Genomic DNA, 13,787 nt, shown 5'->3' on the forward strand with positions numbered 1-13,787 from the left:
GCTCTGAATCAGCCCTCAATAACACTCAATGATGAGATGATTGCCCACTTGTCTCAGATTTCAGTCAACATATCAGTAGCTGAGACCCCAACAAAGCAGAGATCATGAAAGCCATCAGTCTTCTGTCAAGCGGCAAGGCACAAGGGTCATACCCGGTGAACCAGACAAGACAGGAGACACAATGTTCAGACAATTTCATCCAACAATTCTAGATAACGTGAAATCAGGAAACTATTCCTTTATTAAAAGGAAGGGAAATCTTGAGTTTGCGATTACCATCAAGAAATCTCATCAATAATTTGCACATTCTCCCTGTGTCTGTGTGGGTCTCAACCCCACAACCCAAAGATGTGCAGGGTAGGTGGATTGGCCACGCTAAACCTGTCCTTTAATTGGAAAAATTAAAATAAATTTCCCCTGTGCATTGCTGGGAAAATGCCCAACCAAACCACTTGACAACGCATTTCAAAAAGGAACTCTTACCACAGTGTCAAAGTGTCTTCAGAGAAAGGATGTGGTACAGTTGACACTTTTTTCTGCATATCAGCTTCACGTAAAATGTCAAGAGCAGACTGCAACTTGTATTCAACATTTGTTGATCTGACTAAAGTCTTCAATAGTTAGCTGTGAGAGCAGAGAGATCACAGCAAGATTTTGGCTTTCCAAAAAAAATTCAGCATTATGGTATGAGAATTTTGTGATGACATCCTGGACAGTGGAAGGTTTCTCGACAGTTTAGAATAGTTCGGTGTTCATGGTAGGCATGGACGCGATTGTGCCCTAATGCTGTATAGTATAGACTGTTTTTCATCCACGTGATCACTTCTGTCACAGTATTAGCACCAAAAAGACTGATGTCATCGACCAACCTGCCCCACAAAAGCAGGATCCAGAACTTTCCTTGGTGAAAGGCTGAAAGGAGTCAACAGATTTACCTATGTCGACAGCTCCCTTTCCAGAGTTGTTCACATTGATGACAAAGTCACCATTAGAATAGCTAAAGCCAGCTTTGTCTTTCGCAAATTACGGAAAACTGTCTGGGGGTGAAGAGAAATTCTTCACCCAAAAAAGTGAAAGTATGCAGGGCGCTTGGAGCGCTTCACGTGCACCTCCTTCAATCTGGACTATTGCATTCACTGCTCCCAGTGGGGTCGACTCTACATTGGAGAGACTAAACGCAGACTGGGTGACCACTTTGCGGAACGTCTTTGTCCGTCCGCAAGCAGGATCCAGACCTTCGTGTCGCTGCCATTTCAGCTCAACGTCCTTGTCTCACGTCTACATGTCTGTCCTTGGCCTGCTGCAATATTCCAGTGAAGCTCAGTGCAAACTGGAGGAACAGCACCTCATCTTTCAAAGAGCCTTCCGGAGTTAACATTGAGTTCAACAACTTCAGACATTCTGAATGGTGAATGTCCAATTCACCCAACAAACACGCCTTTCGGGACTTGTGGGTGGGTCACAGACAGTGACCCAAGCCGGAATCGAACCCGGATCCCTGACACTGTGAAGTTAGGGGTAAGTTACTGGCATGGATAGAGGATTGGCTGACTGGCAGAAGGCAGAGAGTGGGGATAAAGGGGTCTTTTTCAGGATGGCAGCCGGTGACTAGTGGTGTGCCTCAGGGGTCACGGTTGGGACCACAACTATTCACAATTAACGATCTGGAAGAAGGAACTGAAGGCACTGTTGCCAAGTTTACAGATGATACAAAGATGTGCAGAGGGGCAGATAGTATTAAGGAAGCGAGGGGGCTACAGAAGGACTTGGGACAGGTTGGGGAGAGGGCAAACAAATGGCCGATGGAATAGAAAGTGGAACAGTGAGGTAATGCACTTTGGAAGGAGAAATGGAGGCATAGACTATTTTCTAAATGGCGAAATTCTTAGGAAATCAGGAGCACAAAGGGACTTGGGAGTCCTTGTTCATGATTCTCTTAAGGTTAATGTGCAGGTTCAGATGCCAGGAAGGCAAATACAATGTTAGAATTCTAGTCAAGAGGGCTAGAATACAAGACCGGTGATGTACTTCCAAGGCTGATGTACTTCTGGACAGACTCCATTTGGAGCATTGAGAGCAGTTTTGGGCACCCTATCTAAGGAAGGATGTGCTGGCCTTGGAAACGGTCCAGAGGAGGTTCACAAGAATGATCCCTGGAATGAAGAGCTTGTCGTATGAGGAACGGTTGATGAGTTCCGAAGGATGAGGGGGGATCTTTTGAAACTTACAGGATACTGCAAGGTCTGGATAGAGTGGACGTGGAGAGGAAAAATGTGTAGGAAAAACAAGCAGAGGACACAATCTCAGGCTAAAGGGACAATCCTTTAAAACAGAGATGAGGAGGAATTTCTTCAGCCAGAGAATGCTGAATCTGTGGAACTCTTTGCCGCAGTAGGCTGTGGAGGCCAAATCACGGAGTGTCTTTAAGACAGAGGTAGATAGGCTCGTGATTAATAAGAGGATCAGGGGTTATGGGGAGAAGGCAGGAGAATGGGGATGAGAAATATTTCAGCCACGATTGAATGGTGGAGCAGGTTGATGACCGAATGGTCCAATTCTGCTACTATGTGTTATGGTTAAATGGTCCACATCTGTTTATGTTCTTATTGCCCCTGCCCTTACCTGCATCAACTCCCATTCCATGGAATCCCTACAGTGCAGGAGGAGGCCAAGCTGCCATCAAATCTGTACCTTCCCTCCGAAAGGCCGCTCGACGTATACCCACTCTTAGTTAAGCATCTCCTTGATTTTAAAACTAGTTTTTAGATACCCCTTCCCCCATCTCTGCAATCTCCCCCAGCCTCACAATCTTAGAGAGGTATTTACGTTAATCTAATTCTGCCTCCTTGACCACCTCCCACTGGAATTGTTCAGTCAATGGTTCCTCTGGAATTTCCTCGGGTACCAATTTCAAAACACTTCTTTGACTGTCTTATGTGGCTTAGTATCAAATATTGCTTTATAATGTGCCCCGGGAGCATTGCTACACAAGTAGAAAGTTGCTGATGTTGAATTTCAGTAGTAGTTTCCTGGTATCCTCGTCAGCACACTGGAAAGTTTGCTTGAATTCACATTGGCGATTTAAACACATCATTCCAGTTTCTGGAAGATGCTCTCAGTAAACATAATGAGACGGTGGAATGTTACTACAAGGAAAATAAACATTTACCCTGGCAAGAATGCTGGGATCCACAGCAACTACCTCAGACAGACACTTCATGGCCTTTGTTCGGACAGCGATCGCACTTTCTCCTAGTACACGTAGAATCTGTAAATCATCACATCCAATACAAAGCATCAGTGACTTTGGGAACACGGAAACATTCCTTTCAATTTGTCACGTTTTTGGTGGATCACAACTGTACTGCCCCACCATGTACTTCAAACATTTTCTCCATTGTCTCTTCATCCCAGTATAGATTTTCTCGGATAGGATTTTGCTGATCATTCTATGTACTTCCCTCAAAGTCCACCCTGCCATCTCCAACCATCCTTCAGTGCTGGAAAATCCATTCCCATTTCCCTAGTAATTTCCAGTTCAAATTCCTCCAATTAAGTTCCTGTGACTCATAGAACATAGAACAGTACAGCACAGAACAGGCCCTTCGGCCCTCGATGTTGTGCCGAGCAATGATCACCCTACTTAAACCCACGTAACCCGTATACCCGTAACCCAACAATCCCCCCGTTAACCTTACACTACGGGCAATTTAGCATGGCCAATCCACCTAACCTGCACATCTTTGGACTGTGGGAGGAAACCGGAGCACCCGGAGGAAACCCACGCACACACAGGGAGGACGTGCAGACTCCACACAGACAGTGACCCAGCCGGGAATCGAACCTGGGACCCTGGAGCTGTGAAGCATTGATGCTAACCACCATGCTACCGGGACTCAGGTCTAAAACAATCCCAACAGGTCACTGAATCATACTGCACAAGACATTGACCTATCATACCAGTTTAAGAGCTAACCAATTAGAGCGGAGCTGGAGGATAAAAGAGCGAGATGAGAGTGGAACCGGAGGATAAGAGAGAGAGATAGAATGAGATAAGAGCAGTTCCAGGAGTATAAAAGAGCGACAGAAGGAGCGAGACTGAGAGTGGAGTCAGGAGGATAAAAGAGCGAGAAAGAGAGACAGAGAATAAAATAGCGATAGATAGAGCGGAGCCGGAGGATGAGAGAGAGATAGAAGAGTATAGAGATAGAATAGGAGGGACATAAAATAGCGAGATGAGAACGGAGCCGGGAGAATAAAAGAGCACGAAAGAGAGACCGAGAGCGAGGCCATAATACATAGGAGTAGAATTAGGCCACTCGGCCCATCAAGTCTGTTCCACCATTCAATCATGGCTGATATTTTCTAATTGCCATTCTCCTGCCTTCTCCCCATAACCCCCCGATCCCCTTATTAATCAAGAGCCTATCTATCTCTGTTTTAAAGACACTCAGTGATTTGGCCTCCACAGCCTTCTATGGCAAAGAGTTCCACAGATTCACCACCCTCTGGCTGAAGAAATTCCTCCTCATCTCTGGTTTAAAGGATCGTCCCTTTAGTCTGATATTGTGCCTTCTGCTTCTAGTTTTTCCTACAAGTGGAAACATCCTCTACATTTCCATTCTATCCAGGCCTTGCAGTATCCTGCAAGTTTCAATAGGATCCCCCCACATCCTTCTAAACTCCAATGAGTAAAGAGCCAGAGTCCTCAACTGTTCCTCATAAGACAAGCTCTTCATTCCAGGGATCATTCTTGTGAACTCCTCTGGACCCTTTCCAAGGCCAGCACATCCTTCCTTAGATACGGGGCCCAAATTGCTCACAATACTCCAAATGGGGTCTGACCAGAGCCTTATACAGCCTTAAAAGTACATTCCTGGTCTTGTACTCTAGCCCTCTTGACATGAATGCTAACATTGCATTTGCCTTCTAAACGGCCGACTGAACCTGCACATTAACCTTAAGAGAATCGTGAACAAGGACTCCCAAGTCCCTTTGTGCTTCTGATTTCCTAAACATCTTCCCATTTAGAAAATAGTCTATGCCGAAATTCCTCCTTCCAAAGTGCATAACATCACATTAACATCACGTCCTTCTGCAGCCTGCCTGCTTCCTCAATACAACCTGTCCCTCCACAGATCTTTGTATCATCTGCAAACTTAGCAACCGTGCCTTCAGTTCCTTCTTCCAGATCATGAATGTATATTATGAAAAGTTGTGGTCCCAGCACAGACCCCTGAGCTACACCACTAGTCGCCAGCTGCCATCCTGAAAAAGACGTCTTTATCCCCACTCTCTGCCTTCTGCCAGTCAGCCAATCCTCTATCCATGCCAGGATCTTGCCCTTAACACCATGGGCTCTTAATTTATTTAACAATCTCCTATGCGGCACCTCGTTAATGGCCTTCTGGAAATCTAAATAAATCACGTCCACCAGTTCTCCTTCATCTAACTTCCTTGTTACCTCCTCAAAGAACTCTAACAAATTTGTCAGACATGACCTCCGTGACAAAGCCGTGCTGACTCAGTCCTATTTTACCATGCACTTCCAAGTGCTCTAAAATCTTACCAATGGCCGAAGTCAGGCTAACCGGCCTATAATTTACCATCTACTGCCTCCCTCCCTTCTTAATACATTAACCCTTCCTGCCTCCAGTGATTCCCAAAAGATCATCTCTAATGTGTCCACAACCTCCTCAGCTATCTCTTTTAAAATCCTGGGGTGTAGTCCATCCGGTCCAGGTGATTTATCCACTTTTAGACCTTTCAGTTTCCACAGACACTTCTCCTTAGTAATGGTCACAGCACTCACCTCTGCCCCCTGGAGCTCTGGCATCCCACTGGTGTCTTCCACCGTGAAGACTGATGCAAAGTAACTATTCAGTTCATCTGCCATTTCTTTGTTTCCTATTATTACTTCTCCAGCCACATTTTCCAGCAGTCCAATGTCTATTTTTGCCTCTCTTTTACCTTTTATATATTGAAAAAATCTCTTCCTTTATATTACTAGCTAGCTTGCACTCATACTTCATCTTCTCCCCCCTTATTGCTTTTTTAGTTGTCCTCTGCTCGCTTTGAAAGGATTCCCAAACCTCTGTCTTCCCAGAGGATAAAAGAGCGACAGAAAGAGAGAGAGAGAGAGACACACACAACACACACAGAGTGGAGCCAAGAGCATAAAAGAGCGAGAAAGAGAGGGGCTGAGAGCGGAACCGGGAGAATAAATAACCGGGAGCTGACCAAGCACGTGGATGAAGGTAAAGCTGCGGATGTGGTGTACATGGATTTTAGTAAGGCATTTGATAAGGTTCCCCATGGTAGGCTAATGCAGAAAGTAAGGAGGCGTGGGATAGTGGGAAATTTGGCCAGTTGGGTAACGAACTGGCTAACCGATAGAAGACAGAGAGTGGTGGTGGATGGCAAATATTCAGCCTGGAGCCCAGTTGCCAGTGGTGTACCGCAAGGATCAGTTCTGGGTCCTCTGCGGTTTGTGATTTTCATTAATGACTTGGATGAGGGAGCTGAAGGGTGGGTCAGTAAATTTGCAGACGATATGAAGATTGGTGGAGTTGTGGATAGTGATGAGGGCTGTTGTCGGCTGCAAAGAAACATAGATAGGATGCAGAGCTGGGCTGAGAAGTGGCAGATGGAGTTTAACCCTAACCAGTGTGACGTTGTCCATTTTGGAAGGACAAATATGAATGCGGAATACAGGGTTAACGGTAGGGTTCTTGGCAATGTAGAGGAGCAGAGAGATCTTGGGGTCTATGTTCATAGATCTTTGAAAGTTGCCACTCAGTGGATAGAGCTGTGAAGAAGGCCTATGGTGTGCTAGCGTTCATTAGCAGAGGGATTGAATTTAAGAGCCGTGAGGTGATGATGCAGCTGTACAAAACCTTAGTAAGGCCACATTTGGAGTACTGTGTACAGTTCTGGTCGCCTCATTTTAGGAAGGATGTGGAAGCTTTGGAAAAGGTGCAAAGGAGATTTACCAGGATTTTGCCTGGAATGGAGAGTAGGTCATACGAGGAAAGGTTGAGGGTGCTAGGCCTTTTCTCATTAGAACGGAGAAGGATGAGGGGCGACTTGATAGAGGTTTAGAAGATGATCAGGGGAATAGATAGAGTAGACAGTCAGAGACTTTTTCCCCGGGTGGAACAAACCATTACAAGGGGACATGAATTTAAGGTGAATGGTGGAAGATATAGGAGGGACGTCAGAGGTAGGTTCTTTACCCAGAGAGTAGTGGGGGCATGGAATGCACTGCCTGTGGAAGTAGTTGAGTCGGAAACATTACGGACCTTCAAGCGGCTATTGGATAGGTACATGGATTACAGTAGAATGAGGGGGTGTAGATTAATTTGTTCTTAATCTCGGACAAAATTTTGGCACAACATCGTGGGCCGAAGGGCCTATTCTGTGCTGTATTTTTCTATGTTCTAATAAAAAAGCGAGATGGAGAGCGGAGCCGGGAGGATAAAGAAGCGAGAAAAAGAGTGAGAATGAGAGCGGAGGTGGGACGATAAAGGAACTCAAGAAAGAGGGAGGAACTGAGTGTGGAGCCGGAAGATAAAATAGCAAGAGATAGAGCAAGATGAGAGCAAAGCCGGAGGATAAGAGAGAGAGAGATAGAACGAGATGAGAACGGAATCGGGAGGATAAAAGAGCGAGATAGAGGGAGACTGAGAGTGGAGCCGGGAGGACAAAGGAGCGAGAAAGAGGACGACTGAGTGGCGAACAAGAAAAGCTAATTAGCAAGTTGTTTTCTCCACTTTAAAGCTACATTAAGGAAAGGTAAGAGTTTTTGCTTTTTTTGAAAGAAATAAGTTTCTACTTGGCATAAATTTAAGGCTTTTAAGTTAAAGATTTGACTGGGGAGCCCAGTGCTGAGTTTTTCTCGACCTGCGGCAATTCCAAGACACTCCTTGCAGCCTGGACAACCACATATGCAGGAAATGCCACCGGTTTGACCAGCTCGAGAGCCGGTTTTCAGAGACTGATTGCCAGCTGGAGGCAGAGAAAAACCACAGAGGCTCAGATCATGGATAGTACGATTTTAGAGGTGGTTAACCCGCAGCTTAAGGAAGTGCAGTCAGAGAGGAAAGGGGGAGAAGGTGGGTTGGCAGGCTGGTAGTCAGGAACATAGAACATATAGAACATAGAAAAAGCCCCAGAGTACATTGTACTCCATAACTGTTTTGTGCGTAGAGGGTGGGAGTGACAGTTCTCTGTGGAGTGCAACCAGGGCCACGTATATGGCCCTGCGGATGGGGAGTGTAGCCAGGGTCACGCATACGGCCCTGCGGATGGGGAGTGCAGCCAGGGTCACGCGTACGGCCCTGCGGATGGGGAATGCAGCCAGACTCACGCGTACGGTCCTGCGGATGGGCAGTGTAGCCAGGGTCACGCATACGGCCCTGCGGATGGGGAATGCAGCCAGACTCACGCGTACGGCCCTGCGGATGGGGAGTGTAGCCAGGGTCACGCGTACGGCCCTGCGGATGGGGAGTGTAGCTAGGGTCACGCGTACGGTCCTGCGGATGGGGAGTGTAGTCAGAGTCACACGTACGGCCCTGCGGATGGGGAGTGTAGCCAGGGTCACGCGTACGGCCCTGCGGATGGGGAGTGTAGTCAGAGTCACACGTACGGCCCTGCGGATGGGGAGTGTAGTCAGAGTCACACGTACGGTCCTGCGTATGGGGAGTGCAGCCAGAGTCACGCGTACGGCCCTGCGGATGGGGAGTGTAGCTAGGGTCACGCGTACGGTCCTGCGGATGGGGAGTGTAGTCAGAGTCACGCGTACGGCCCTGCGGATGGGGAGTGTAGTCAGAGTCACACGTACGGCCCTGCGGATGGGGAGTGTAGTCAGGGTCACGCGTACGGCCCTGCGGATGGGGAGTGTAGTCAGAGTCACACGTACGGCCCTGCGGATGGGGAGTGTAGTCAGAGTCACGCGTACGGCCCTGCGTATGGGGAGTGCAGCCAGAGTCACACGTACGGCCCTGCGGATGGGGAGTGTAGTCAGAGTCGCGCGTACGGCCCTGCGGATGGGGAGTGTAGTCAGAGTCACACGTACGGCCCTGCGGATGGGGAGTGTAGCCAGGGTCACGCATACGGCCCTGCGGATGGGGAGTGTAGCCAGGGTCACGCATACGGCCCTGCGGATGGCTCAGTTGCACAGAATGGGAGGAGTAAGAATGGAAAACCAATCGTGGAAGGAGATTCAATAGTGAGCATACAGACAGCCATTTCTGTAGCCCAGGCGTGACTCTAGGACTGTGTGTTGCCTCACTGGTGCCAGGGTCAAGGATGTCACTGAGCGGCTTCAGGGCATTTTGAAGAAGGAAGAGTGATCAGTCAGAGGATGTGGTTCACATTGGTACCAATGACATAGGGAGAATGAGGGATGAGGTCCTGCAACAAGTTCGGGAGCTCGGTGGAAGGTTGAAAAGCAAGACCTCAAAGGTCGTAATCACTGGATTACTCCCAGTGCAGGTAAAGTCACCATAGTCCCAGATGACCATAGGCTGCTTTTCCCTTTAAGGGGCAGATCTGACTGGTGGTGGTTTAACATCAGGCGAGGTTATTAATAAAGAGGTGGTGTTGGGCATCTTAAAAAGCATTGAAGTAGATAAGTCCCCAGGGCCTGATGGGATCTACCCCAGAATACTGAGGGAGACAAGTGAGCAAATTGCTGCGGCCTTGACAGTAATCTATGCACCCTCATTGGCTACAGGTGAAGTTCCAGAGGACTGTAGAGTAGCCAATGTTGTTCCATTGTTTAAGGAGGGCAGCAGGGATAATCCAGGAAATTATAGGTCGGTGAGCCTTACGTCAGTGGTACAGAAACTATTGGAAAAGATTCTTTGAGACAGAATTTACCCACATTTGGAAACAAATGGACTTATTAGTGATGGGCAGCATGGTTTTGTGAAGGGGAGGTTGTACCTCACTAATTAGATTGAGTTTTGTGAGAAAGTGACAAAAATGATAGATGAGGGAAAAGCAGTAGATGTTTACTTGGACTTCAGTAAAGCCTTTAAAAAGGTCCCTCATGGAAAACTGGTTGAAAAGGTGAAGTCACATGGGATCAGAGGAGAGCTGGCAAGTTGGATACAGAACTGGCTTGGGCACAGAAGACAGAGGGTAGCAGTGGAAGGGTGCTTTTCTGAATGGAAGGCTGTGACTAGCGGCATTCCACAGCGATCAGTTCTGGGACCTCTGTTGTTCGTGGTGTATATAAAGATTTGGAAGAAAATGTATTTGGTCTGATTACTAAGTTCACAGACGACATAAAATGCATGTAGGAATTACACAATAAATAGTAGAACTCTTGTGAGTATTGACAGGCAGAGAGATCTGGGTGTGCATGTCCACCGATTACTGAAAGTGACAACGCATGTGGATAAGGAGGTCAAGAAGGCATACTGTCCTTGATCGGTTGGGGCATTGAATATAAAAATTGGCAAGTCATGTTGCAGCTGTACAGGATCTTAGTTAGGCCTCATTTGGAATATTGTGTACAATTCTGGTCGCCACACTACCAGAAGGACGTGAATGCTTTGGAGAGGGTACAGAAGCCGTTTACTAGGATGTTGCCTGGTATGGAGGGCATCAGCTATGAGGAGAGGTTAAATAAACTCGGTCTGTTCTCACTGGAACGATGGAGGTTGAGAGGTGACCTAAAAAAGGTCTACAAAATTATGAGTGGCCTGGACAGAGTGGATAGTCAGAGGCTCTTTCCTCAGGTAAGAGAGTCAAGTACTCGGGGACATAGGTTTAAAGGGCATGGGGAAAAGTTTAGAACAGTTGTGCAAAGTAAGTTTTTTTTTATACACAGAGGGTAGTAAATATATGGAACGCGCTGCCTGGTGAGGTGGTGGGAGCAGGTACGATAGTGACATTTAAGGGGCATCAAGACAAATATACGAATAGGTTTGGAATGGAAGGATACAGACTCCGCAAGTGCAGATGGTTTTAGTTTAGGCAGGTACCATGGTCGGCACAGGCTTGGAGGGCCGGTTCCTGTGCTGTACTGTTCTTTGAGGGACAAGATTGAGGGGGGGGGGGGGTTCATGAACAACCGCAACTCCTCTGCTGGCCTTGCGCTGCATCACAAACCAGCTGTCTAGCCAAGTGAGCTAAACCAGCCCACCTTGTGCCACGTGCCAGTAAGTATCAGAACAGGAGGATCGAGCAGAGGGTTTTAGTTTCTTGGATCACTGGTTCTGTACTAGTCCGATGGATTGCACCTTAACCAGAACAACATCCTTGTCAGGCAGGTTTTGGGGGGGGGGGGGGGGGGGGGGGGGGGGGGGCGGGGGGTTAAACTAATATGGAAGGGCAGTGGGTCACAATGTTGAGGTATAGTAGGGGGTGGTGCACTGCTAAATCTAGAAGAAAACCAAGTCAGTTTGGAAGGCAGAGCAAAGGGAAACATGTCAAGGCACAAGTGGATAGGGCAAGGCTGGATGGCATTTATTTTAATTCAAGGAGTCTGACAGCTAAGACTGATGAGCTGAGGGTGTTTATTAACACGTGGGAGTGGCATATTTTTGCTGTCATAGAGATATGGTTGTGCCAGGGGCAGGACTGGCAGCCAATAATCTTTCAGCAAGATGGGGGCAGGGGGCTGTAAAAGAGGTGGTGGTGTTGCGATATTGATCAAGGAGTGAATGACTGCAGTAGGGAGGATATCATCTTAACAGGCTCCTCAATTGAGGTCATATGGGTGGAACTTAAAAACAAAACGTGGTAATCATGTTGCTGTGAGTAGCCAAAAAACTCAGTCAGGGAGATGGAAGAGCAAAAGTGTAGACAAATCTGAGAAGTTTAAAATTAATTGGGCAATAATGGTAGGGGATTTCAACTTCCCCAATATTATTTGGAATAGTCAGAGTGGGCGAATTCTTAAAGTGTATGTACATTAATGATCTGGATGTGAATGTGGGGGGGGGGGGCTATCAATAAATTCACAGAAAACATGAAAATTGGTGGTGTGGCGAGGAGGAAAGTCTCAGATTACAGGACGACGGACAGGCTAGGTAGATGGGCAGAACAGTGGCAAATGGAATTTAACCAAGGGACAAGGGAATAAACAATGAACAGTGGGATGCTAGGAAGTACAGAGGAACCTAGGGGTGCATGTCTTAGGGGCTGTTTAGCACAGGGCTAAATTGCTGGCTTTGAAAGCAGACCAAGGCAGGCCAGCCGCACGGTTCAATTCCCGTACCAGCCTCCCCGAACACGCACCGGAATGTGGCGACTAGGGGCTTTTCACAGTAACTTCATTGAAGCTGACTTGTGGCAATGAGCGATTTTCATTTCATTTTTCACAGATCCCTGAAGGCAGCAGGAAAGGTAGACAAAGTGGTTAAGGCATATGGGATATGCCTTTATCAGCAAAGGCATTATGGCTTTCCTCCTGACCCCCATAAATTCCATCAGCTGCCACGGTGGGATGCGTACCCCGGCCCACAGAACATGACCCCAGGTATCTGGATTACAGTCCAGTGATAATACCACTCCCCCACCACCTCTTGACCAAACTGAAGCTCTTCATCCCTGGTTCCTTTTTGTTAGAAACTCCCTTCAAACGTTCCTACAAGGTGGCGTTCAGAATTGGATACCCGTGCCAGAAATTTCCACCTACTCCTTAGTCTAGGATCTTTGGTACTTGGGAAGTTGACAAAGATCAACGTCTCATCTGAAAGATCAGAAATCACTGAACCAAACAGGTACATCGAATTTTAAACTAAACAGATTAGGATTGGAATTTACTGCACACAAACTAGACCAGCCCGTCTAGTTTGTAATGCACAATGGAGAGTGTGGAAGAAAAGGTCACCTAACAATCAACACCTTTTACAGCCATCAATTTTGACTTGCCCGTATTTCCTTCTCTAACCAAGGTTAATTAATCTATACGAATTAAATGGATCCACTAATTTGTGTATAATTCTCATCTCTCAACCCCTTTCTACATAGTAAGAAGTCCAACAGGTTGGTTTGGAATCACTAGCTTTCGGAGCTTCATCAGAGGAAGGTGCAGTGCTCCGAAAGCTAGTAATTCCAAACAAACATGTTGGACTTTAACCTGGTGTAAGACTTCTTACTGTGCTCACCCCAGTCCAACGCCAGCATCTCCACACCTTTCTACATGGATATCGATTAAATCCCCATCACTCACCTGTGTCAAATAAATATCAAAGCTCTGTGCAAACGGCCTCATGGAGGCCAAGTATCGAACAATCAGACAGGCATCTTCATAATCCACATTTGCAGAGTTCATTCTGTGGGTGCAAAAAGAATCTAATCAGACTCGAGACAAGAATACAGATCAACATGACTAAAGGTGCCCCTGGTAAAGATTAGTTTAATGGCCTGGAGTTATATAATTTGGTTTATTTTAATGATTTGTTGTTGGCAGCATGGTTGTGCAGTGGGTTAGCACTGCTGCCTCACGGCGTGAGGTCCTAGGTTCGATCCTGACTCTGGGTCACTATAGAACATAGAACAGTACAGCACAGAACAGGCCCTTCGGCCCTCGATGTTGTGACGAGCAATGATCACCCTACTCAAACCCCAAGTATCCACCCTATACCCGTAACCCAACAACCCCCCCCTTAACCTTACCCTTTTTAGGACACTACGGGCAATTTAGCATGGCCAATCCACCTAACCCGCACATCTTTGGACTGTGGGAGGAAACCGGAGCACCCGGAGGAAACCCACGCACACACGGGGAGGTCGTGCAGACTCCGCACAGACAGTGACCCAGCCGGGAA

General features: G+C 47.2%; 1 protein-coding gene across 1 annotated transcript in view; it reads right to left on the minus strand.

Annotated features, from left to right (window-relative positions):
* Positions 1-13,787, minus strand: part of LOC119970799 (nipped-B-like protein) — a 559,915-nt gene that overhangs the window by 148,392 nt on the left and 397,736 nt on the right. Inside the window, 2 exon segments of the mRNA XM_038805973.1 lie at positions 3,170-3,268; positions 13,190-13,292. Coding sequence (XP_038661901.1) covers positions 3,170-3,268; positions 13,190-13,292 — 202 coding nt within the window.

Source organism: Scyliorhinus canicula, chromosome 8 (assembly GCF_902713615.1).
Source record: "Scyliorhinus canicula chromosome 8, sScyCan1.1, whole genome shotgun sequence".
In the NCBI taxonomy this organism is placed as follows: Eukaryota; Metazoa; Chordata; class Chondrichthyes; order Carcharhiniformes; family Scyliorhinidae; genus Scyliorhinus; species Scyliorhinus canicula.